The sequence below is a fragment of the Notothenia rossii genome, assembly GCF_949606895.1.
Source record: "Notothenia rossii genome assembly, chromosome: 10".
Lineage (NCBI taxonomy): Eukaryota > Metazoa > Chordata > Actinopteri > Perciformes > Nototheniidae > Notothenia > Notothenia rossii.
This window is the reverse complement of record NC_136908.1, coordinates 47328288-47356213: the sequence shown is the minus strand read 5'-3', so window position 1 is coordinate 47356213 and position 27926 is coordinate 47328288. Positions and strand designations below refer to the sequence as shown.

Below are 27926 nucleotides of genomic sequence, written 5' to 3'. Positions count from 1 at the left end.
AACATTTCTGTAAATTCCAGAGGTGTAAGAAGTACTCCAATGTTTTGATTAGGTAAAAGCAGCAATACTAACGTGTAAAAATACTCAGTTACGAGTAAAAGTCCTGAATTCAAAATTGTAATCAAAACATACTTCAAGAACTAAAACTGAAAGCATCTCATTTTCCATTATGGCCCTGTCAGATCAAAAAATATAACATTTTTGTATTATAATGATTTATTAGTTAATGTCAAAGGTCGGAATTTACACTCAAAATTATGATTATATAGAATTAAACATTATGAAAACCAATAAAAACCAAAAAAAACAATAAAACAATATTAAATAATACTTGAAACGTAAAAGAGTCGGATCAGTGTCTGTTGTCAGTAAAGTCAACAAGAGGTGCAGTAAAAACAAGGAATTAGCTTAGAAGCTAATGTTACTTCCAATTGTTGCCTCCTTCCTCTTTTTGGACATTAAACTCACACACTATCATTCAGAAGGTTGACGCTGACCCAGAAAGTGAGGTAAAACATAAAAACAGCCCGCAGCTTTTTAAAGGATAAAAGCATCCTCAACAGGGATTTTGCTTAAAATATATCATAAAAGTTATCCAGTGTATCATTGCAAGTGTGTTTGTGAGGTGAGACATATCTTTTGTTGTGCTCCAGGTTCAGTATTTAAAAGAAAAATTAAGCAAATGGAGGGGGGTGAGAGTACTTACAAACTACGCTAAACAATGAACTGATTGGAACCCCTTCAGAAAAAGATAACAGCACTCCAGTGTAGTGTTTCCAACATGACAGAGATGTGCATAATTTGTATTTAAAGGTCAGCCAGAGCCTCACATTTTCAAACTCAGAGTGCCTCTTCAGTTTCCCGCCATGCGCTGTAGAAGAAGCAGATTGTTAATTCCTGCCTCCGTTTGAACCCATAGAAGATTTACAGCTCACAGTCTGACCCCTCCACTACCTCTGAGGGCACCAGCTGCCGGCTTTAGGGGCATTCGGCTTTAGATTTCTCTCCAAAATAAATTGTGCTTGGCTCTGGCTGACATGATGTGGGTGAATGGGAATGTCACTGGGCTCATATTTTAAAACTGCAGTCATTGACTTCTTGACAGTGACTAGGTGGAAGGACAGAGGATGAAAATTCGGGCTGACGGCCAAAAGCAGGAAGGTCAGGACAAAATGTGCAGCCAGCATGTGGACAAACACATATTTGTGACTGCCATGATTTCTGTTTCTCTTTAGCAGCCCCTGCTGTCCAGTGGGGGAGTATTTTGTCCAGAGCTGCAGGCCATTTACATACGCAAAGATCTGAATCGCAGTCATCTCAGGATATTATGCTTTTCTTTTTGGCTCACACTCTGCCTTGCATACACAAACATTCCCCTACACACACAGGGGACATTTTATTGCAGCGCATTCAGGCAGGAGTTGAGCTATTGACCGGCCGCAGAGTGGGACTATGGGTATTCTGAGACCCCAGAGATGATGAAGACTAATAAGATGGCAGACCATTAAAAGAAAGCCAGAGAAAGGAACAATGGAGGGGAGAGGGAGAGCATTATACTACCTTGGCGCAATGTGTATATGTGCTTGCCTTGCAGGTGTGTGTGTGTGTGTGTGTGTGTGTGTGTGTGTGTGTGTGTGTGTGTGTGTGTGTGTGTGTGTGTGTGTGTGTGTGTGTGTGTGTGTGTGTGTGTGTGTGTGTGTGTGTGTGTGTGTGTGTGATATATAGAGAAAGAGGTGGATGCTTAGGTCAACGAGCCTATATATTTCACATTGTGCTAAAAAAGGTTATTATCTGTAATCAAAAGAGCAGTTTGTAGCTATTCATCTGAACCATCGGCAACATTTAAAGGCTTAGAAAAATGAAGCCATTATCAGGATATAATTCTTAACGAACGCTTCATTTTCTCTGAGAAATGGAGAACATTACTGAAAAAGTGCATTTATTGTTTTATTTCTGGCTGTAACTCTGCTACTGCTGAACGGTTACGACTGCAGTGTTTCCGATGTTATGCCAGTAGCTCTGGCTCAAGAGACATGTGAGACCGAAACTATTGTTAACACGGTGCAGTAAAGAATAAAAAATGATCAGAAATCCCCAAAAGACTCGGTGGAACTGCATGCATTAGGCAGTTTATGTTTTTTTCCCAGCCTGTCTCAGCAGAAAATCAGTTGTGCTGTATTTATGATTTTATCCTTACTTCCTTCAGCTTATTGTAGAGGGTGTTATGGCAGCAGCTGGGCCTCAAGGGACAACAAATCTCTAAAATGGTCAAAACCAGTGTTGGGAAAAAGGGACCAGAAATCCCAACAAATCTGAAAACTAACTTCTTTTTTAAAGAAGAAAGTGTGAAATATATTAGCAGTAAGAGGAAAGAGCATACATTTTTTAAATCATAGTTTTAGGCTTCCCCATTTACCAAAATACAACTCGTTGACATTTCGTTTTTTGTTAGACCCTTCCTACTTGGTAAATATCCAAACCCCACTTTGTAGCTCGGCTACACATGTCACTAAACAACAGTTTTCTCAGCACCTCCTATGACTAGCAAACTAACTTTGACACGCAGAAGCATTGCAGTGTCCCTGTGCAAAATGCTATTCTGCTATCAACAGTTTTCAATCTGTCTTTAAAAGCAGTTTGTGAGTGTCAAAGCAGATCTAAGCACCAGGCCCTGACATTTATACAGAGGAACTTAAAAGACCGCTGATTCTGGGAGACACAAGACATGCTGCAGCAAAGTCTTCAAAATGTTGTGCTTTTATAAAATCTCCTCTGTAATAAAATCCTCGGCTCGCAATGCTGAGATAAACTGTAGCGCGGAGAAAGAAGAGGAGGAGAAGCTCTCAGATCTGAACGCTTGATGCTCGCCACGTGACGCTGTGCAGGAATGCGGCAGAGCAGCGTCTGAAGTATAGGTGGTCTTCTTCACGTGCCTTATGTCTGCTTAATCAACAATTACATGCATCAAAAACATTGAATGACGTCTATGATCATGCATTCAACACGAGCAGATTTGATATAACTATTTTGTGGTAAGTCGTGCATAAATCATGCCTTAGGGTTAAAATAAATTAGTCGGAGCGTCACTCTAATTAGAAATTACTCCGAGCACTCACTGTCTTTGAAAGCTGCTTTCATTCATTCACAATGCTGCCGAGTGCTGATTTCAATTTCCGGGAGAATTTAAGCTACTCGAACCCCAGAGGATGTGTTTAAAGAGGAATAGGCTGGAACAAAAATCAACATCTTAATGAACCAACCCTCTGAGGACAATGACACATATGTGCTGCTCTGATTAGCTAAGAGACAAGCCCTTTGAGCCAATAGGAAGATGACAATATTATAAATAAGGAAATAAAACTAGTACTGAGATGTAACAGACTAGAACAAATATGGTTGAATTCCCTCAGACACGCCTAACTCCTGACAGACAGTCAACGGTTACTAAGCCATATCTTCCCTCTGTGTCCTCTGTTTCCATGACAACAGCACAGCAAGCCGACAAGGTCACTTTCTCCAGCTGAGGCAGCATGATAGCATGCAACAGAGACACAGGCAGAGGGGGGATGAGAACAAATATTAGATTATGGGGTGAAGAGGTGAGGGAAATTTGGGGCGAACTGTGCTTGAGGATCCCACACGTGTGAAATTTAATTGTGTGTGTGTGTGTGTGTGTGTGTGTGTGTGTGTGTGTGTGTGTGTGTGTGTGTGTGTGTGTGTGTGTGTGTGTGTGTGTGTGTGTGTGTGTGTGTGTGTGTGGTCGAGGCACATCTCAAAGTCCTGAATTACTTAAACAAGCTCCAGGCCCACTTTTCCCACCATGACCCTGAACGCCCTCCAGCAGAACAGATCGATCATTCCATCAGTCCCTCCTCTGCCCCCAATGCATCATGGATCCTGTAGTCCCCCCCCCCTGCTCACACTGAACCTATTTGTCTCGTTGCTAGCCAAAGTGACGAATAATTCCAGCTGCGTCTTTTTTTCCTCTCCAGTCACCTTTCCGTTCGGCACACAGCATGAATCCTCTTAATTAGTGCAGTTTAGTATAAATTCCAGTGATACATTTGAGGGAAAAAGGTTTCTTGGCGAAATGACACGGCTGATTAATCTCACAAAACCAAAGGTGAATTAATTTCCTGCAGAAACCCCATCATTCTCCCCAATGCGATCTCTCAGGGTGTCAGCCCTGTCTTCAACACTTAAGGCATCGGCATAATATCCGTGCATTTTCCGAGGTGCAAACCAGAATTATGAAACAAGCCTCCTTAATCCGATCTGGCAATGAGCCGAATGTGTTGTCCTTCTCTTTGTATTTCTCTAAAGACATATGCTTCACCAGATGCAGAGTGTTATCCTGCCTTGTCTCTACTTTATTAACATACTTTATAGCCTATTATAAAAGATAAGGTTGTAAACTTTAATTAAACTGAGGTTTTAAAGTGCAGATCACCACTAATTTATTCTGAAGTTTAACTACAAATCTTACCCTTACCTTTTAGTTGAAAGGTTTCACAATTTTATGGATGTATTTGTTTGATTGTTTATGGATGTATTTGTTTGATTGTCATGTGTTCATTTAGATTCTCTGCCAGAAAAAATAAAGGAAGAGCATGAACTTGATAGCTAATTTCCTTTCTGACAAGGTAAATCATTATGGCATATTGTGCTAGCTAATTAGCATAACATATCTCATTAAGGTGTTGGTGTGTGTATGTGTGTGCAAGTCTTCTGTCAGGAGCACAGAAGGAGGTCTCATTTAAAAAGAGTTTTAGATGGTGAGCAAGATGTCAGTGTTTCTGAGCACACAGCGAGCTGCTGGGAAAGAGTCCGTTTGGCAGCTGAATCGCCGGCAGGCTGAAGCAACATGCCAAAAATATAGACTGTCACCTGCCAAAGCCTGACCGGTCAGTTTATATTTATCTCTGAGACCTAACCAGTGTTTACTATCCAATCAGCTTCACCACTAAAAGGATGATTCAGTCAGGAGGGCAGATTTGTACTTACAACAACCCTTTAAAGTACTACTGTTGAAGCAAGAAAATGCATACTGTGTCAGTCCTTCTCTGCTAAAAAAGTTCAACTAAATTTAAAACTACAAGTATGAGAACTCAGCAGAGTGGATTTTATGCTAATTGTGATGCATTCAAATGCATATTGGCACTCGCGGGACAAAGTCTTTGATTAAAGACATTGTTATTCAAGACATTGTGTGTCTTGGATGATATTCCAGGAATTTGGTCTTTATATACATTATGTTTGTTAAAAGGGAAATGTTTTTAAGGGAAACTGTTCAGTTGTAGTTGGATACTTGATACCTTGCCGGAAAATAAATCATTTAGAAAGTTATAATTGCAACAGCAGTTTCTATCTGTAAATTTCACTGGTGTAAGGAAATTAATCCTCATGTCTCTGTGACTGAGTTATTATACCCAGTGCTCACTCTGTTCAGACTGATACTTGTACTTTTTTACACACACACACACACACACACACACACACACACACACACACACACACACACACACACACACACACACACACACACACACACACACACACACACACACACACACACACACACACACACACACACACACACACACACACACACACACACACACACACACACACACACACACACACACACACACACACACACACACACACACACACACTGTACACACTGTTGATAAAACAACACTGCAGCTATCTCCATTTGCAAGTGGGAGTTCATGGAGGCAGTTTCACTTCAACACTTGGTAAAATGATTTGGATGTGATCCCAAACCCTTGAGTAAACTTCAAACTGTGGCATCCAACTGTGAACATCAATTTGTGCAACATAAGTTGTATCAAGTGCAAACAGATACTGTTTCTTGGGATGTTTTCCTCATCCTCGGAAGCTCTGACTGTCAAATTCAGACATTTTATGAATGAGTATGAGCCTTTCTACTGTATGTACACAGTTAGCTTCAGTGTGGTTTAGAAGTGGACTCTTGAAAATACACAAAACACAAAGCAGCGATTTTGAAGGTAACATCTTCCTGCAGCTTGAGTGTCCTTGTTTATAGCTCTCCTGCTGTGCCATTCTCCATGCTAGAATACTCTAATAATACTTTCCTTCCCTTTATTAGGTTTCTGGTCCCTGTGTGTCCACCGCAGCAGTTCTCAGTTTCGCTGCAAAGCAGAAAGTATAAGCAGAGGTCCCTATGGAGCTGTAAGAGGAACAACTCCAGTGTGCAGTGTTAGCACGCTGCAGCAGGAGATAGCTCACAGTCGTAATCGGAAGGCAGTGGCCATCCACACCATCAGCTCCTTCCATGAATGAATATATATCTGACTTGGTGACCCTGAATTCAAACCCCTATAGTCCCTAATCCCTATGGTGCCTTCTTAAAGACTTGCAAGAGTGACCAGAATACCAGGGTGAGTTTCCGACCTCCGTAGGGTCCTTATTAAATGTGACAGTGGAATCCTCAAAACCCTCTCAGTTGAAAACATCCGACTTTGTTCTGTCCTACATACACCGTGTTAGATTGTAACACCACTGATGTGCAATAACCCTACCTGTAAATATAAAACTGCAATATACCCTTGTGCAATTCACGCTTTATTATTTATTCCAATGTATCTACAATCTGAAAACAGTACAGGCTACCTCTTTAATTTGATATGTTCACTTTAAAAAAACGCAGATATATATATATATATATATATATATATATATATATATATATATATACATGCAACTTGTTTTACCATGATGCATTTATCTGCTATTTATTTTTGTACTACTTGTGTTTTTGTATTATTAATAACGTATGCATACTTAGTTATCTTACTTTTTTTATATGTAAGTCTATTCTCTTTACTTTATTTATCTGCATTAGACTTCTGCTGTTGTAATGTGCACATTTCCCCGTTGCTGGAAAAAGAAGGGTTTCTGATTGTGATTCTGAGGATTACCTGTCGTTTCACGCTTCCTAACTGATCAGATAAAGCTCCACAGAGCGGACAGGTACAAATCAAGAGCAAGCATTGCTTCAATTTACTACAATGATTTCTTGTAGAGGCTCCGGCAGGTGCCCTTTTCTGAGCTGACCCCTGTGACTCAGAGGCTTGAATTACTCTCAGCTGAAAGAGCGGCGCAAATGAAATATCAATGATTGCACTTTGTCTGTCAGGTTCAGCGTGGGAAATAGGGTTTCATTACATCCTGAAGTGGAGGCCATGCACAAAGAGGCGATGAGTTGTCCTTTTTATATGGTAATCAGGCCTTGTTTGTTGGCGGTCGGATCCCCTCAATCATTCAGGATGACAGAATACACTCGCTTTGATAGGAAAAAGAGGTACGTGTAGGTTGTTAGCAAAGTTTAATTGCAGCAGTTTGCGTCCAAAATTGCTATAACTTAGTTAAACCAAGACACTTGCAATACATATACACATTTCTTGATTTTGAGTTGATTTGACTTTCTGATGACCGATTTCCATTGCGAATGTATGTCCATAAAACCACTTTCAAATCATAGAAAATAGTCGCTTTATATAACCAACCCTAACCCAAAGCTCAATAACTTGCCTGAGTTTTATTACATTTGTAATGTGTTCAAAGTAATCCAGCGACAGTTGTCTATACATCCATGTGAACATGGACTGGCTTATCTAAAGCCAGTTGAGTAGCACTTGAAATGTTTTAGCTCTATGAAACCTGATGTACTTATATGATTCTGTTTTCTTCAAGTTTGTATCTTCCTGGTCGAATGCACTTATTGTGTCGCTTTGGATAAAAGCGTCAGCTAAATGTAATGTAATGTAATGTAACATTGCAAACAAGAACTGCTAATAGCTAATTCAGCAAACTTTAAACGATTCCAATTTTTAAACGAACTGTAAACTACTAATACACTTTTTCAACAGTGCTCATGTTGCAGGCCACAGCATTCTACTTTCGGCTCACTTCCTCCAAAACATTGTGGAAGCTTTAGTCGCGCATTTACAGAAACATGGGCGCATTAATATCCCCCAAAATAAGTCTGACAATCTTTGAATTCTTGTAACTCAGACATTTTCTCTATCCATTCATATACAGATACATGAGATTGAAGAGGAAAATCAAAAAAGCCTAAAATTGATGTAAATAATGTTAATCTATGGATTTCACTGCTGTTGTGGTGGTGTGCAGACTGGTGTGTGCTTTCCCAGGGTATATAAGCAATCTAATGTAGGTTAGTGACACACTGGCACACATACACACACATACACACACACACACACACACACACACACACACACACACACACACACACACACACACACACACACACACACACACACACACACACACACACACACACACACACACACACACACACACACACACACACAGAAAGACAGGGAGCTATGTTCTGATCACTGCCAAGCCAAAGCATGCAACATGATAAGAACAGTTTTTTTTCACATGAACACAGATGCATTACATGTGTCAACAAGGAGGCTCACCAGGTTCCAGCATGTTAAAGACCCTACAGTACACACACCAATGCATTATGGTATTTTTTTACATTGCATAGTTACACTTTTGTTACATGTCAATACTCATACATGACTCTTTCAAACTTAACGTGAGCACAGTGGAGAGACAAGCCCGAATGAAGTGACCATGAATGATGATGGATGCGATGAGGTGTGTGGGTGCCATGTGGAGCTGTGTCGCTGTGATGTGATGTGGTGATGCCACGTGACTAAATGACCAACAAATCACTGACAACAATGCAGAAATACGGAAATCAACGACGGCTTTCAAAAAGAGATAAGACGCAACAAGAACAACAAGAACGAAAAAGACAAAACCACAAGCTGCTTTCAGTCTCGGCCCCAGAGAGTCCTGCTTTGAAGTGGTTCGCTTCAGAGAACGGTGAGTTAGCAAAGCCCTTCTGTTGTGAACTTTGTTTGTACCTTTAGCTAATGGTCCCTAAGCCCAAAGCAATCACAAAACACAAGAGCACCAAACAGCTTTTATCGAGCAAGCTGCTGAACGTCCATCGATTCACGACTTTTGGCTTTTCAATTTCCCCTCCATCTTTGACTTTATGTGAGTACCTCCTGTTCAACTTCTACCACTGTCTATGAATGTATTACATAGAGGCATTAAGGGACTTTTGTGACAACAAATACTGTAAGAGACTTGGGTTTTGAGTCAGTCAACACCGGAGAAATTATCTGGTAAAGCAAACAAAGCAAATAGAAAGAGTTCCCTGCTCTCCATTCAACCCTACATGTATGTGTCCTTCAGTCTATCCATGTGGCTGACACAGCACAGCCCTCTGAGGGGTTTAAAGTGTGATTTTGTTTGCTTCTTGCTCTGCCACTTATTCTTTCCAGCACCGCAGGATCTATGATTTGCCATCAATATGTGTTCGCCAATCTGCTATTTTCTGCCAAGCTCATACAATGCGTGAGTAGCAGTCGACAAAATAACAAACTGTTATTGGACGGGTTGCTTAATTGCTACTGCTGCCTGATGAATGCCATAATTATTAGTGAAACTCTGGTGGTCCATTATTAAATACAAGCAGGAGGCAAACACAATTGTGTGTGGTCAATTCTGCCTTTACCTTATCAAAGGCGATTATTATTTATTTTTGTTCTTGCCAATCTAATCTTTTAATACCTGACGAACTTCCGATTCAACTCTAGATGTTTACCCTCACAAAGATGTGGTACAAAGGCATATTAGATGTATTACAGGAGGTTATTTTTTGGAAATCGTATGCAAGTGTACACAGTTTGATTTCTAATTGGCCAGCATCAGCTCCATCACTGTCATGTGGCAATCTGCCATAAAGAGATAACAACTTAATCGCCTTGCTTTGCTGACTAAACTCAATGTAATATTATTCCAATAACTCACCAAGGACTTGACCATTGTCCAGGAAATGGGATCTGGAAGTGATTGATTTGGATATTACAGCTGAGTTTATTTATCTTTATCTGACACCTCTGTGGAAATAACGGTCTCATAATCACTCAGGAAACAATCTCACAGCCTCAACCGGACCCAAAACCCAAGCTGATATAACAGTCTCCCTCTTATTGGCTTATAATGATCCTGGAGCTTAGGAATTCAGATTGTCCCTGAAAGTGACCTGAAGCATTTACAACCACTTCAAGGTACAGAAACCTCTGCTGGGGTAGTTGTGTTGCCTAAAGGAGCTACGGCCGCATCGCTACTAACAGGATGCATGGTAAGTGGCTGCAATTACAATGTACAAACAACACAAATCAAACTGTTCAAAAGGAAATAAATTATAAATATAAATAATAATATAAGTAAACAACTTAATATTTGTGCAGGTGTTTAAAGGATGCAGAGGTCTTACCTGGGGACACAGGCAGTAGAGGTCTCCCCCTCATGGGCCTCGGGGGCGGGGCAGCAGAATTGGTGAAGCACTGTTTGGTTGCTGCGGGAAAAGAGATAGAAAATATTAAAACAATGTAAAGTCATGATCTGTTCTTCATTCTTCAAGACATATTTTAAATTCCATCCCTTGGGATCAACTAGAATTGGGTGCAGTTGATTTTACTCCACAGTCAGCATTCACTGTGCCTCCTGGCTGTAGCCGGTTTGACCAATAGTCTGTCTTCTGACTCATTCTTGCATTAGCCCTTGTGTTTTTGTCAGCCCAGTCTCGGTTAGTTTGGCAAACAGAAGATAATGGCTGCCTGGATTTTAGCCATGGACATCTTTGGTGCCAGATTTACAGTACAGCCGTATCAATTATTGTAAGTACATGTCAAAGACCAACGATGCTCCGATGTCGGCAAGACCGCTCAATCACATTCTCTAGTCACCGCTGCCATTGAAGATTGCCAGATTTGTTCTGAACTCAGGGCATGTAGAATATGAATACAAGTGGGTGTACATTAAGATTTAACTTGTTTTTAGTGCATGATTTGATACTATAATAGTTTCAAATGTGTTCAGATCTCATTACAGCTCTGTAGTCACTGCTCACTTGTTTGGTTTTGACATGCTGTGCAGTTTGAAAGTTGTTGTTTTTACTCATTGGTAAAAGTATTCTCTATGTATTAGGCCCACAAACCAAGCAGAACAGGTAACCGTAAATGGGGTTTAGGGGTGTTGATTATGCCTATAAAAAAACAAACACAATTATCACCTCCTCATGAAAGGGTGGCATTTAGTAGGCATTTAAGAGAGTTAGAAGAACAAATAATGTCTTCACTGGGATAAGAACACAGAAAGGATTTTCATGAACCCTATTGCGTTTGAAGCTAACCAGTAAATGTGAACATAACTGTTTATTTTACCTATATAAATAAATATATGTTTGTTCTCAAGATAAAGGGTTACAACTGGTCACATAATATCAATGTAGAGTGCAATGTGTTTGGCCATTAAATGTGTACTGTTGTGCTTTAGATTGCTGTCTGTCTTTGTTCAGTTTAACTTAAGAATGATATAAAGACAGAAGTAGAGACAGTGTTTTATCACCATGGAGATAAACAAAGAGACACACACCACGGACAGAGACAGAGACATTGATGTGGTTCAAAAAATGTTTCTGCAAAGTTTGTTCCCTTGAATAATAAAACTAAGTACATTTGGCTACAGGGCTGCCTGTCTTTAGGATTTGCTGATCAATCATGTTGTCAATTAAATGTTGGAATATGGTCAAATATATTCAGTTTACTATGATATATTATAATGAAAAACCGCAAATCTTTACATTCAGGGAGCTGGAACCAGAGGGTTTTTGCTTGATAAATCACTTAAACAATGAATCAATTCCTCCCCTCCAGCATGTTTACCATACAACTCACAAAAATGTTAAGGTTGCACTTTAAGAAGTATGAAGAAGAGGTTATTTTGAGCACTTCTATCAACAAAAACAGATTTTTTTTAAATAAATGTCCCTGTAGTTTGGCAGTATGGCTGCTAAACAAATCGACATTCCCCTTTTCTTCTGGAACAAACTGGTGATACTGAAATGTAGCGGAGAAAGAGTGAGGTTATAAAATGTTAACGTGCATGTGAGAAGGCCTGAGTGCTTCACGTTCCTCCTCCATCAGTGTGTCCTATCTTTCAACCTGGTCGCTGCCTCAGATTCTTCACGTTCCCTTAATCCATCTCGTTCTCCAGCATCATCCCTTCCCCCCACTCTTCCTCTCATCTGCCCCCTTTTACACTGATTTTCTCTCTATCCTCTCTACAACTCCCCCCCCACCCCTGCTCTGGGTCCTGCAGGCACGGTGTGTGCAAGAGGGCTATTTGCTCAATTACTCTTGCTGTCAGAAGATGTATCCAGTAAAAAAAGAGCAGCTTCCATATGCCGTGTCCTTATCCATGGACTAAGGACACAGGGAAGGATGGAGAGAAGAGAGTTCAGACATGAAATGAGAATGTAAGGCCTGGACAGTGAACTCAGCAGTAACCACCCCTGGATCACTTATCGCCCCCCTGTTGCCTTTCCATCTTCTGTCATGGAGGCAAACTCTCTGCCCTCCTCACCCTCTGCTTTTCTTTCCGTTTGTCCTCTGGGAAAAGAAGAGATGTATGTCTTCTTGTATACGTCTTTCAAGAAGGCTGGTTCACTTAAAGATTACTTCAATCTGTTCTTTCTGCAACAGTTTATTGCAAGATACAAAAGGTCCTTTGAAAAGTTAGAATTTCTTGGCTAAGCAGACTCAAAAGGTCTCTTATTGTACCGCTCTGTAAAGACTGAGAAAGAAAAAGCAAGATGAGCTTTAAAGGAAGGTTGGGGGGTGTTTGACAGCAACAGTAGACAATACAAGGAGGGCATGACAGCAAATTAATTCCCATTGTTAACGGCTCCTCTAATTGTGTTCGCTGTAACGACCATGACACCGCTGTGGCCGTCTTTAATAGGTCGAGAACACAGGCGATCTCTGAGGGGACGCAGATTAGTGCCAGCGTTGGAAACAACTGAGCCTCTTGCTCCTGCAGATATAGGCAGTATATTCTGCAGGACAAGGTATAAAAACAACTAGGTTAATAGACTGAGGGTGTTTCTCAATGTCGAGAACGCTTGCTTGGTAGCACATGTCTACTGATTCACTTGCTTCAGAAGCGAGGCAAGAATACTTCCTGGCATTCGGAAAACGAAGAGTGGAACAGGCGAACAAGTGTGCATGTGTGCGTCATATGAGAGGCCCCGCCTTACATTTTCCGCAACAGATTTGGGGAAATTGGTCCGTGCGCAAAGCATTGTGGGGATTTTAAGACCGCGGGATCTACACATGTGCAGCCTTGAAATGTCTCGCTACAAAGTACGCCGGGCACGGTAGAATTCCAAGTATGCTGGACATTGGAACAGTCCTTCGGCGGCACTTGATGACGTAGTATGCTTGAAATATCTCTAAAGCTCACTAGATAAGATATTATATATTTTGGTGTTTGTTCTAAAATCAGTTTAGAAAGTGTAAAATCTATCGTGCAGTCACTTCTCTTATAGTTGCTTGGCAATACCGTGGTGAGGACGAGACTCCAGAATATGTCCGTATGTATTACTTTCGTATTTTATGCTAAGCTAGGCCAACAAGATACTCCATGTAGCGCCACGTCCATCAAATTGATATGAGCTTCTAATCAACTTTACAATTGCATTTTCTAAATAATTACTACTTCTAGTTGGGGTAACTTCGCTAACATCCCACTCTGACATGTTCCTGATTTTACGTGCGGATTGATTGACAATATGATTTATGAATAAAGAAAGAACAACTTCGGACACCAAAACCTGCTGAGTCATCCTTTTCTTGACGTGGCGTTTAAAAGAAGCAGAGCTCATTTGAATTGAATCAATAAGTGTTATTGGCGAAAAGGAGAAGCGTCCAGCTTATTAGAAGATGCACGAACGACATTCATCCCCCTGTGTACAATAAAAGCTTCATGGTCACATCTGAATCAATAATTTCTCCAAATTTGAGATACAAATCCTCACAGGGGAGTATTCTGGGATGCAAAGAGAGAGATATCTTTTTATCTTTGTATGCACCTTTCCTTTGATTCATAACCGTCCATCTGTTCCTGCTTTGATCTCTGCCTTCCCAATTTTCTCTCTTTTTTTGCCATCTTTCTGCTCATCTTTACTATTGCCTCTTTCTTTCCCTTTATAAACATGTTGCAGGCATTTTATAGCCATTTTGGTTTATGAGGGGACCTTTTAAAAGCCACAGCTGCGTCACAGAGATAGCACTACACGACCAAGCCAGTATAAAAGTCAACAAGCATGTCCTGTATCATAAAACTGCTCATGTTTCAAATTTCACTGACATGATAAGACAAGGAGCAATCATTTCCTAATTATTCTTTGAATCATTTTGACGACAATGTTCGGGAAATACTGTCTCCAGATAATTTACAACACTACAAACCCTTGCCTCCAGTTTCCAACACCTCCCTCAAAATGTTGGATCAATACAAATGCTGAAGATTAAACCAAAATCGCATGACCTGTTTTCCGATCTTCCACACCATTGACTCAGTTCCCCTCATGGCCTAAGCCCGCTAAAACCACCTATACAAATCTATAAGCTTTTATAAGCTCTTCAACAAACTGGGTCTGTTTGAAGCAGAGTGTAATCGGCACACCATGGTTTCATTGTATTTTGTTTTAACTTCTCGTCTCTAATGTGTTTGTCGATGCGCTCCTCCTTGTGTTGAATTCAGTTTTACTGTGTCAATATCTCTCCGGATGGGATGGTTCTGCTCGGCTCAAGGCAGAAAAAGATCTTTGCACACTGCAGTGATACTGTTACAATCATTGGACAGAGAAAGAGAGGGAAACAAATCTTATAATAATTGAGGGGGAAAAAGCAGCTGTCAACATGTTCTCACATTGCAATAACATGCAGCCCCTGAAGGCCAAACATGATAAATAAAAATACGATTGACCTTGGAGGATGCAAACATATGAACGAAGTGGTTCAGCTGAGGACTGTAAGGCTGCATGGCTGCTGGCTAAAAAAGGGATGTTCTTGTTTGCTGCCATTCTTTTATTTTAATGTTTGTTTGATGCAACATTTTGTAGTAACTGCATTTTACAGTCAAGGTCAAAGTCAAATCAAGACCAGAGAAAGAAATACATTCAATATAATTGTAAAGTGGGTTAAAAGGAATTGCTTCTTTTGAGAATTGCTTGAAAACTATGTTCTGCGTTTACGTATTCCACATCTAGAAACAGTAAAAAAAAATAGCAAGGTACTCTTTATAACAGTCCTTGAGATACATTTAGGTTGGCTAATAAAAAATACATGCATTCCACACGTCATCTCATCTCAAGGACAACTACGAGGAGTACTATGATCATGTTAATTAAAAATAAAAATGGTAATCTTTTGCAGTACTTCACTTCCATTTGGCAAATTGGGTGTCGCTATAATTGCCAGTTTATTACTTTACAAGCTGAAAGTGTGTAAGGCTTTTGGAGAGAAACACATTCAACACAAATACACATGTGGTGTGTCTCTGTGAGGTTAAAATGATGTATTCCACATCACTGTGAGGTGGATTATCAGGCCAAAAATACCCTTGAATTAAATCAGATGACTTTTGAACAAGGACTGCACCAATCTTGCACACACACAGAGATACTCTTAAAATGCAATCCTGAAAAACGGTATCATTCCCTTTACACAAACGCACAGTCATATAAAAAAAGCTTCCTTGAAAGGTTTACGTCAGTGCGGACTCTCGGCCCAAGAGGCTTAGCTCGCTTTCTGCTGAACCGAGAGAGCTGAAGACGGACGAGAGAGCCAGAGCAGTTTCCCCAGGAGAACGCTAACAAAAAGGAAGGGAAAAAGTCCTTGTATTTGATCCCTTTAAAAGAAACTCCTGACGGTGCCAATGTCAGGAGAGCTGCAACATTTGAGCTCTATTCACACTTTCTGTCTCATTGTGGCCTACTTGACTCCACTGCAGCACTTGATAGTAAATATGAAACCGTTTCACCGTCAAGCTTTATGCTGCATCATGTCTGTCTGAACACAACCAGCCTCCTTCTTTTCAGATCACAGCTATGACACGAAAGCTGGGGACAAATTTGACTTTGAGTCCTCACTGACACTAAGAAAGTGGATCACATCACTCCAGTTCTGAAGTCTTTACACTGGCTTCCTGTGGGTCAAATAATTGATTTCAAAATCTTGCTGCTGGTTTATAAAGCACTGAATGGTTTAGGCCCAAAATACATTTCTGACCTCCTGCTAAATGATGAACCATCCAGATCTCTCAGGTCTTCAGGGACTGGTCAGCTTTCTGTCCCCCGACTCAGAACTAAACATGGAGAAGCAGCGTTCAGTTGTTTAATGTCCCCCCATACAAATCTAAGAAAAAGGAGCTCTTTCTAGGCTCCCAACTGTTGGTTCCCCCTCTTTAAAACTTAAAACAGAAGCCTTTGACAGCAGAGCCAGAACAAGGGGAGAGGGAGAGAGGGGGGGACAGGAGTGAAGCATTTTCTGGTGTCGGAGAGAAAGCTCTGACTATATCTTCACTTCTAAAAGGGGTCAATTAATAATATTTGTTCTAAAAGCAATGATAAACCTGTGAGTTGGATGTGGAAGAGTCAGAATCAATATAGATGTTTTTTATTTAAAAAAACATTACTTATAGTGAAAACCACCCTTGAATGATGGGATAGTAGACTATCCTATTTAGGAATCCAAACTATAACATATAATAAGTACCCTGTATCAAGATTGATGCAAAACAAGTGACATTTGACCTTTTTAGAGAGATTTAGCACAAAGAAAAACACTTCTGGGGTCATTTGGGTGGATTTGACCTGTCTCTGGCTCCGCCCCTAAGGAGTGAGAGTGACGCGTAGCCAGAATACGCAAAACAGGAAGCTGTCATACACTCTGGAAGCTATCATTAGCAGCTAACATGAAAACTCAGTTTTTGACATAAAAATTGAATTATGCATTATCAATAAAAAAAATTAAGTGACACAGAAACATTGGATTAACCTATGGATTAACCTTCAGCTGCGTTTTTCTCGTTTTAATGCCATTAAACACAACTTTTGATCAGAATAACAGCAAAAGGTGAACATATCTCCGTTTTTTGCTACCTAAAGCTACGTCGTGTGTTGTCTGGTTTTGCTTCCCCTGTCGCGAATTCTGATCGCTCAGTGATGATATTTATATTTCTAGAATCTGTGGAATCTCAGCCTGCTAGCAAAACTTGATTGTGCAGTAGATCGATCGATTCATACCTAGAGTTCTGTGCTAGCATTTTTTCGCTCAGGGCTCATTTAGACGCTTCTTGTGAGACTTGTGTTTTGTTTCAGAAAAAAAAATTCATATCGTCAGTTAGCTTAGTTTCTTCCCGTTAAGTGAGTATGACACATTTATAGTTTATTAACTTTTAAGAAGCCCTGAGACACAGTTTTGTGAAAAAAAGCCTTAACAGGTTAATCACATGTTTTATAGTGTGACAGGGTCCCGAGGACTGAACTGTTAAACCGCAGGATAAGTTTTCTTTACTAACTAAATAGTTAGCTTGCAAACATCTTTAGAAAGTTAATCCCACTAATTATTCTGACACTCATTTAAAATGCAGCTAATATGTGCTGTTATTAGGCGTAACAACGGTGGAAAATGGGAAAATAGCCTTCATTTAGCTCACTTATAGCTATTTTAATGTAAGTTGCAGAGGCAATCTTGAAAGAATTCCTTCATGTTCTTTGTTTGAGGGGGTTCAAGACTGAAAATATTTAGATTCAATTCTACTTTGTTACAAATGTTCTTCATCCACATTTTCATCATACGTTCACATGCATCTCAATTGGGGTTTTACCACAGTTTGAGACCGATGCCTCTTGCCAGTTAACGGCTTTGGGCTTAGTACACATACAAATGCCAAAAGGTGGAGATGCATGCCCAAAAGAAAAGCCCACGTTCCTGATTTTAAGGAGTCACATGTATATTCTTAATAATAATGAAAAGGTGGATACCAACAAGTGTTTGGATATGCAAAAATAATGCATACATTTCAACCAAACCTTAAAACTTAAAGCACATACTTGTTAGACCAAGGTAGCACCTTAACAAAAGCCAAATGCTTAAATGATTGTATCATGTAATCAGAACTATGGGAGTGAAAAAGTTTGCCACTGTGACATTAAACTTCTCTAAAGGCTGAATGCAATTTGTGGCAGGAAAATAAATAAAGAAGGATGCGTCACTAATTCTCCCATGAAAACAGCAGTTTCTCCTGTTGTCTCTCCAGCTGGTACCTCCACTATTGAGCAGTCTCAGCAGCTCATATCGAGCACCAACACCATCGCTGTGTTGCTGCGGGGCCATCTGCTGAACACTTGGCAGTGGGTCAAATTCCAGATATTTCCCATGCTTCACACTGATGCTTGACATCTATCAAAATGATATGGTTGTCATCTATCAGCCGGGGCTGGCGCTGATGAGGAAAATCAACCAGATGAGTAACAGCAATCATACATCTCTGCTGAAGGAAATTATTTTAATTTATCCATTAAAGGAAGAGCAGAAATTGAGTTTGGGATAGTCTAGTTTTTTCTGCACAAGTTATAAAGTAACAAAAAAGAGGAGGATTGTAGGCTGATGATGGGAGAGGCATGACAAAAAGAAAGAAAGTTTGCTTTCAACATCAAACACGTTACAATACCTTCTTTATTCTATTTCACGCACGTACACTATGACTCATTCAGGCTTCATATCCTGCTTTTTTCATGTGCTTCTTGCTTTAAAGTTTACACTCCTACTGACATCACTGGAAGAGTCATCAGCTCCTCTCTCTGGCACTGCGTACAAGATGATGTAATCCTGGCACAGAGGGGCCGACATACGGGGCGGTGATCACGTCACCAAAGTGCAGGGGAAGGGCAAAAACATTTAATGCTCATCTGAATGTGAAGACTATGTGGCATATTCAAATGCAAGTTAATGTTTTAACAGTTTTATCATTTCTACATATGGCCTACAGGAAAATATTAAAACCGTCATACCAACGAACACCTATACTTTAGATGCAACAACACTTTTTGAACGGAATCATGTTCAAAAAGGACTATATATTTGAGAGGAGAGCCATTGGATGAAGGAATTTGTGTCACGGGTGTAAAGAATACAAATGAATGATCACGTATGAGGGGAGAACGGGATGTATCCCCTGTTATGTCTCCTGCACAGTACAATAAATCACGGCTGAGCCTGGGTTGAGGCTTTGTGCGATGTGTTGAGAAGACCAGGAAAGCCAATTGGACATGCGGTGCCTGTTCCGATCAGCTCTGCAATGCCTCGCAGCCTCAGGTGGAAGGCTCTGAACATTACTCTGGGTCCTACAGTTAACCATACCTGACATTTCCCTAGGCAACAGTGTGCCTGTGCATGGCTGTGTTTGAGTTTGTTTCAGTATACACTGCAACAGTGGATAGGGATTGTGTTGAGTAGAGAGGATTGCCCGACAAACTACAACGATAGATTACATACCTAAAATTGCAACTCAAAATGTTCCTCAAAATGTTCAGCCATAATTTCACTGCTAGCCTAAATCTCATTGGACAACCACAGATGCACACTGCTGCACATGGTGCAAAACAATTAGAATTGTCTGGTGAGGGATTTTCAGGCCTAAGCTCCCGAGAGGTGAAATCTTTGCGACAGATGGGCTGGACATTTTTCCATAACTCCACACTGTGCCTTCTTCCAAAGATCCTTTCTCCCTGAGCTGCAGAGGTCATTGGATTACTGACCAATGAGAGCTGTGGCACAGCATTATCTGCCTCTAAGGAATCCCTCCATGTGACCAACATTGGTGTAACACAATCTTAGATGATGCATCACTTTCAGCCGCCTGTAAGTGTTATCCTATGGTCAACACATCTGCTTCATTGTAACACCTGATATGCTAAAACACTTTAAATGCAATTCAGAGCCATTAAAGGGGGGGGAATGAGGAGTGTTTTATCACGTGCTATATTTATCACATTTGCATGTTTTTCTTTTATTACCTCAATGAAAAGTGGTGCCATTATTAAACTGTATTAATGGTAAGCAGCTGTTTAAGTGGCTGGCTCCTTCAAATATACTGCCAAGGCTTCCCTTTTATGTAAACCTTGAGTGATTTGTTTTTTTTTGTGATAATTTTTTGTAAATATTATAATAAAAGTTTAAGGATGTAGAGACCTTTTAAAAGGATTTGATAATGATTTTTGTATCAGATATGGAATCAGATTGAGGAACGGTAGAAGAAAACCCTTATATCATCCCTGTTTGCATTCACATGAAATATGTAGATTGCATACCAATGACACACTGCTGATTGCTCATTTCGCCTACTGGTCATTTGCATAAAGCAGACACGCAATGCAACAATAAGATGTGTGAATAATTTCCCTCCAACCATGAAGAGGGCGAGTCTCTCGACAGTGTAGGATGACTCACAGCAGAAACATGTTACTATACAAAGCCGTCGTGAGGATCTGCAATATTTACATATAAAAGATGGCGTCATCTGTGGCATCTGGAAGTGTCAAGGACGAGGATGACACATCTGTGTTTCCGTGAGTCGGCATGGTGCCCAAGTAACAGAGGACTGCCAGTAGGAAGCAATGTTTGAAAAAATAATCAACGTTGAGCCAAACTGTCATTTTGATTGATTGGGATTCATAGAGGCAGAGGACATGGTAAAAAAAAGTTTGGACTCTGTTTTGTCCTTAAGCCATATTTTTGTATCTGTCTACCTATTTAGCTTGTCTATCATTATTTATTTTTGTATAACGTTATTCTATAGTGATCTTCTTCTGGTTTTGGAAAACATTTCTGGCAACCTGAAAGACGCAGCAAGGCAGCCAAAACTGAACTCTCAATCAAAAGCTGCCGGCCAGAACTGACACACACATTAGTTAACAGATTCACAGCAATCCATTTGGATGGACTGTTTTCCTGTCAGCAGGATTAAGGAAAAACTGCTGCCTGATTCTCATGAAACCTGGTGGAAGTGGATGTCAAAAACCAAGGAAGAATCACAGGAAGCATCTGTTAACAACGTGTAGTTTAAATCAAATTCAACTCATGTTGTAATTAGCATATTTGTTGTTAAACAGACCATTAACACACAAAATTGGGAAGATTTCTAACTTGGAAAGCATTTGAAATCATTATTTGCTCTTCTGGAGGTCTGGGCTCTCCTAGTGCCATTCTAGTTGCCTGTATTTTTAAATTGAGTCTTAAAAAGAGATATTTGTGTTTGTAATTGTTTCCACATATGGGTTATTGTAAATGCAAAGATAATGAGTAGAACATACAGTATGTATCGATACTTCCTAAGGTTAAATCGAATTGGACCAAACCATCACTGAAGCCCATCAGAAGTGTCAAGTAAGCCAAAGCGTAAGCAACATACACTAACTACTTTAATGAAAATACAGAAAACCATCCCATATATCCACTTACAACAGCTGTACACTTGTCCGTTTAACTCCCAAACACAACACACACTCCTCACCACACGGCTAGCACACACACGGGTGGATTACCGACAACTGGGACTGTCTTTTGCCTCGCTCAACTTGTGCATGAAAACAGCTAATATTCTACCGGGGACTCAGGAATCAACCGGCAGCTATATCCTCTGAGAAATGAAGCAATTTAAAAGCACTACGCACCAAATGTGATATTCATGATTTGGATTCCAGCAGCAGCCGAGCCAAGCCACCCTGTCATAACCGTGCAGACGTGACTCCCATTCAGACAGAGGGGAGGGGGAGTGAAGTAAAGAGCAGGGGGGGGGGGGGGGGGGGGGGGGGGGGGGGGGCGAGAGAGGAGATTCCAGCTCTCCAGAAATGGTGGCAGGAGGCAAAATAAAGAAGAGGACAGGGAGAACTTATATGTCCATTTGCAGTCATTACATCCATCATCCAGCCATCTATCTATCGAGGCAAAGATTGTACTTTTCTTCAAGGCTCTAGATAAAGGGGTTAAAAGGAAAAGGTCAATTTACCAAAATCACAAATAATGTGTATTTTTCTCACTGCGTTTTGCTTTGCAGTTTCACAGTGTTATTGTTTTGTTACCCTCATTAATTCAGTTTCCAGCAGCCGACAGCTGTTTTCAACTAAAAGCTCCTTATGAAATCCACTCTACACGACCTGCCCAGCAACAGCAGGCTGACTGTATTTGAAAAAATGTCTGTTACTTTCGGTTGATGATGAGTATGAGCTTTAAAAAAGATTTTGATTCCATTGGTTCCCACATTTGGGTTATAGTACATTTCCACCGTTTGCAAAGATAATGAGTAGAACATTTGTATTTATTAGATATGGTGATATGTTCACTGGATTCTACCAAACCATTACCTTAGCCCATCAGAGGTGTCAAGTAGGTAACGCATAAGCAAGATCAATTCTTAATTACCATACAGCAACTACTTTAATGAAAAAGACAGAAAAGCATCCCATATATCCACTTACAACAGCTGTTCTTTTGTATATTTCTATATTGAAAAATGGTCTGTTAGTTTTGGTTAAAAACGAGCACAGTGTGGACCAGCTAGCCACACAACTGTAAGGTTTTTAAAGTCTAACATAGTTGGACAGAGGTTAATGTAACGTGTAACAAACACATTGCTCCTACAGAGAGTAGCTAATATTTAGTAGAAAGGCCTTGTTACTTGAGATAAAAGATAGCGTGGCTTTAAGATAGGGATCAGTACCTGAAGATTAAGGCCAGAGTTACTCTTAAGGGTTAGCGTAGCTGCTGGAGGCTGCGCTGGCTAAGCTGCAGGCTCATTGATCTGAGAGCATCAGAACAAGGAGACACTGCAGCATCCAGCCGGCACTCAGCAGGGTCACTCTGTAATGTATGCTAGGATATATGTGTGCTCAACCCTCCCCCCCCCCCCCCCCCCCCCCCTCCCCAGCAAGTGAGATGGCATACATACTGAGCTTCAGCTGGTACGAGGCCAGTAGGATGAAAACGAGTGCATGGCGGGCGCATTGGGAGTCACGGCCAATGCGGAAAAACATGCGGGCTGCCAGGTGGCATGAGGCATGTTCGGGTTTGTGTGCATTAGTGAGTGTTTTGTGTGTAAGAGCAAGAGCTTAAAATATCTGTGAGAGTGTGGGAGGCAGGGAAGAAGCACCTGGAGCTATACGAGAACCCTGGGATATCCACCTTCAGAAAAGGGATTTCTGCCTATCAGACACGCACGTGCCTCTACACAAATAAAAAACCCACCACCAAGACTACCCTTATTATCAGTCTTCCTGACTCCAAACTTCACATTCTCAAAATGTAACACACAGACACTTGGCAACCTCCAAGTGTAGACATAGGACCAAAGATTAGGTGGACTGAAAGCCAGCAAATGTCAATGTTTCAGTTTTGGATAAAGGTGAAAAGAGATGAGGACAGTCAAGTAGGTTAGGATCAATACGATAGGTGGACATCTGTATAATTTTAATTCAACGATAGTGAGAAAACACGAAAGATTGAGTATCAGAAAGTATGAGCGGGAGTTGACAGGGAGAGGAGGAAGCGAGACGAGTAGACAGGATTACTTAAGACTTCCCCTCAGATCATACAAGCCCCTTAAGAATCTTTCTCAGACTGGGAAACACACTTGCAAAACATCAGGAGCAAAATACATGGAATCAACTTTACAGCCACGTTTGCTGTTCGAAGCTTAAGGTGCATTTGCATGCAACTTGATGAGATGAGGAATGAATGATGTGACTGAGCAGGCATTTCATTTGTAATTTAAAGCTTTGCAAATTGATTTTTTGCTTCATTTCAATCAAGTAAAAACACACATAAGCTGTTGGAATGGTGAACGGTAATGTTGGATATGCAGTCCATCCTAGTATTCCGAGATACTTGCTGTGTGCCTTATCTCCTTTTGTCACTATTTACCCAAAATAATCTATCAATATTATCGTCCAAAGCCTCATTGTAATTTTGCTTGCTGAAAGATAGATGAGAAGCTCGATAACACTTGCATGTGTGTAATCTAAATATGAAAGTACTGCTAGCCGCTATGCTAACTTATCTTAGCACAAAGACAGGGAACAGGGTAATGACTAGCCGGACTTCATGCACTGTTTACAAAACGTATTTACTGATTTGTTATAACAGTACGAAAATCAAATTGTAAAAGAGACACATTTCTGTTTCACTGTCATATTTCAATGTGGATTGCAGACTTAAGCTTTTTAGAAACAGTAAAATTAGTGATAAATATATAAACAAATACACACACAGCCCTTATTAGTATGTCTGTGATGTGTCCCTGTCATCCTCACGTTAATTGAAATGTATTATTCCTCCTGCGGCACTGACAGCCCAGATACACCATCTTGTGTGACCAGGATCAATTTTCTAAATGGAAATTACAATGCCGCTTCACGTCTCCTACTTTTCATGTGTCACTGTATTCCCATTAAGCAAAATAAAAGTTTACAGTACTCTCCCTTCTTTGAGTTTTTTTCCATATTTCTGTCAATGCTAATCAATCTGCAGGACTTTCAGGGGGCATGGTTGCTGAATCACTAAGGAACCCACGTATGGAATCCCCCGGTGATGGATCCGTTTCCGCAGCACAACCATTAGTACCTACTATTTGTTACTATTTTAGAAAAAAAATTGCGCACAAATAATATTTACTTAAATGTTTGGAAGTGTGCAGTAGACCCATAGATGTGCATAATTTCTCCCATTCAAATAATGTGTTCTGGTGTTATTTCATCATCATGTGAGATGCATAATTGTTGTTTTGTTAAACCGTTATGCCTAAAGAACATAACTTTAATTAAAGTTTGTACATCAATATAACACTTATTGGGTATGTATTGGGGTTTAGAATCTGTGGATTTAGGATACATTTGATTTCCCTGTGCGTGAAGGCTGCTGGGAGGGACTACATGTTTAAAAGGGGCTGCTCTGGTCAACTCCAATACAGTAGATGGCCACCCGCCGTAAAACCATAAAAGGAAGAAGAAGAAGCTGAGTCAGTCGTGGTTCTGCTACAAAGCAGTTAAGAGTAAGACCTCATGAGTCATTGAGAAACTCGTTTTTGTGATAAATCAGGTCAGCATAGTTTTTCCAAATATGCCTGTGTCTCTGAAGAGTTTGAAATAGTACCCGATTACAACCCTGCTGACATGTAATTGGTACATCTCATATCTAGTGTGTGTTTGCCCATTTCTGGGGTCAATTCACCTAAAAGCAGTTCTGTTTTACTTCCATGCTAATATTTTATATTCCTGACCCATGTTTTTTAGGAATTATGTCTTAATGGCACGATGAATCAATCTGGATTAACAGAAACAATGCAAATGCAGCCTAGTGGGACAGATGGGGCTCAGCGCGGTGTGTTTTGTGTGCGTGTGTGTAGCTCTTGCACAGGCAGGCAAATGACCTTGATTGTGGCTAACAAAAAACATTCAGCTCATTCGACCAACAGCCACAGACTAAAAAATGATCCGGAAAAGTAACAAACACTGATGGTAGCTTAATTATGAAAATATATGCTCCAAAACAGGGAAAAAAAGAGACTAAATAACAGAATCTTGATGCCACCAACCTTGTTTGAAACCAGGAATCTGACACTGACTTGAAACATACCTTCATCAAACAGATCAAGGCTTATTAGTCACTCTCACGAGGCTGTAAGGTTGTAAATATCTTTCTGTCTTTGTTGTTATTACTCCATCTGTGTTCCTGCAGTGTTAAATCCTTTAGTGTGTGCCTTAATAAGGAAAACATTATAGTCTGCACAATCAAAAGTAGATGGTAGTTTTTTTATGTGTGAACGTACAATCATATGCCTCAAGGTCAATGATATGCCTTCATGCAAAATAAAACTCACTAACTATAAAGTGTGTGTTTATAATGCCACCACGCTCCCTTGCACCTGTGAAAACGCTACCTCAGCAAGCGTCAAACAGATGCATTTTAAAATAGCTTATAACACATTCAAGGTGTGCAAACACAAGTGGGCACAGCAACCTCACCGGAACAAACAACTAATCCAAAGGGCAAAGTAAGGATGACCTGCTGAGGGCATGGTTTAAATAAATTCCTGTTTCATTACAATCATCAAAAATACTCTAATGTCAACATGGAGTCCAGCCCAGTAGTGACAATTTACCTTGGTGCAGAATTAACAAACCAAAACTTTTAAAATGCCAGCCTTGGTCTTAAAATCAATAACCATTAGGCGTTCCATTGATTTAGCAGGGCAACAACTGAACAAGTGAATAAACGTGAAAACACAGGAGTAGCTTGAATTACCTGTCAGGAAATTAAGCCTCAGGGGGTGTGGAGTTAATCAAAGGTAAATCCAGCAGGCCTCATGCAGTGATACTATTTCACGTCTTCTTTACAATCTTAACTGTATTGCATCTGTTGAAAATGTCTCCAAAATGTCATCTGACACCCTCACATGGGAAATAACAGGCTGTGGTGTTTGATCTCATGGACCTTCAGGGTACTACAGTGTTATTCCAAGCACATTTGCTATATTTAGACAAAAAAAAGTATCCATATTATTAGGGTCGCTGAATAAAATATGAAATAATTTATGTATTTTGTGAGTTAGGAGAAGCCTAAATAGCAATTGCTAAAGGGCATCTCTGTTATGGAGACGAAAATTCAACAAGTTAAAAGGGATTTGCTGCATTTGCATATCTTATGTGAATAGTTTTGTCTATTTATGAGGAAAAATCGGTCAGAATTCACAGTAAATGTTTCGTTAACATTGGTTTTGTAGTGCACACAGCATGTACTGTAAGCTACTTACTCCGTTTTCCTCGCCAGCCCGACGGAGCGGCAGAGAGTGGTGGGAGTCTGCGGAACCAGGGACTTACAGCAGGGGCTCCTCTTGTCCTCCTCCACGGAGTCCGGGCTGGCTTGGCTCGTTTTGGGCGACTGTGGTAAGGTGGGGACGAGCTGGAGCTGCTGGGGGTGGTTGGCAGTCGGCGCGGGAGGGATGGGATGCTGCTGAGGCTGGGCCGGCAGACCGGGGATCTGCTGCTGCTGCTGCTGCTGCTGCTGCTGCTGCTGCTGCTGCTGCTGCTGCTGCTGCTGCTGATGCTGATGCTGCTGCTGCAGCAGCGGCGGCGGCTGTTGCTGCTGCGCCTGCTGGCCGAGGTGAGCCGCAGCCTTGTTGCTCACCGGGTGCAGATGGAGGTTGGCCGGTGCCTGGGGACTGGCGCTGCGGTGAGTCGGGTGGTGGTGATGGTGGTGATGTTGAGAGGGCTGCTGGACGTAGTGGTGGGGGTCCCTCAAATTTCGGTTCTCTCCTATCAGGTCCTCCACCTTTCGCTCGAGTTCGTCGATGCGTTGGCGCTGCGTCTGGATCAGGCTCTGCTGGTTCTGCACGATAGTGGTGAGCTCCTTCAGGTAAAGAACGGCTTTCATGGGATTATCCAGCAGGCTCTCCATTACTGACTATAAACGTGGCCGTGTGCCCAGGTATGGTGACTTCTTCTTCAGCTGCTCGTGGCGCTGCGAACCGTCGATGGGCCCTCTGAACGGTGCGTAACCGGAATGCTCTGGCGGCCGTCTGACGCCTCAGTAGGCTACGCTCTGCTTGGGTTGGGTAATCTCTCTCTCACTCACTCTCTGTCTACCTCTCTCTCCCCCTCTCTCTCTCAGAAATGGTGCTGATGCAAGGAGGGCTCAGCATCGGGGGCGGGGTCGTAGTGGTGACGTCAACACGCATAGAGAACAGCAAATCTGTTATGCACGTTTTACACACCGTGGTGAATTGTGTTTTTTTTTTATAACTTCCATATCTATCTAATACCATGGAAGGCTTGTGTAAAACATCGAGACTTTTCAGTAAAAAAGTAAATCATTTTAACTTTATGCAACGTGCCGTGTTGTGTTTGTGTTCCCCCCCTCTCC

General features: G+C 41.0%; 1 protein-coding gene across 2 annotated transcripts in view; it reads right to left on the bottom strand.

Moving 5' to 3' along the window:
* Positions 1 to 27602, bottom strand: part of LOC307022251 (IQ motif and SEC7 domain-containing protein 3-like) — a 101004-nt gene extending 73402 nt beyond the window's left edge. For both annotated transcript variants that reach the window (XM_079654948.1, XM_079654949.1), the window contains exons 1-2: positions 26818 to 27602; positions 10379 to 10459 (exon numbers count right to left, since the gene is read on the bottom strand). In XM_079654948.1, the coding sequence (XP_079511074.1) occupies positions 10379 to 10459; positions 26818 to 27461 (725 nt within the window). In that variant the 5' untranslated portion in view covers positions 27462 to 27602. The remainder of the gene's footprint in view (positions 1 to 10378; positions 10460 to 26817) is intronic.
* Positions 27603 to 27926: the final 324 nt, after the last annotated feature.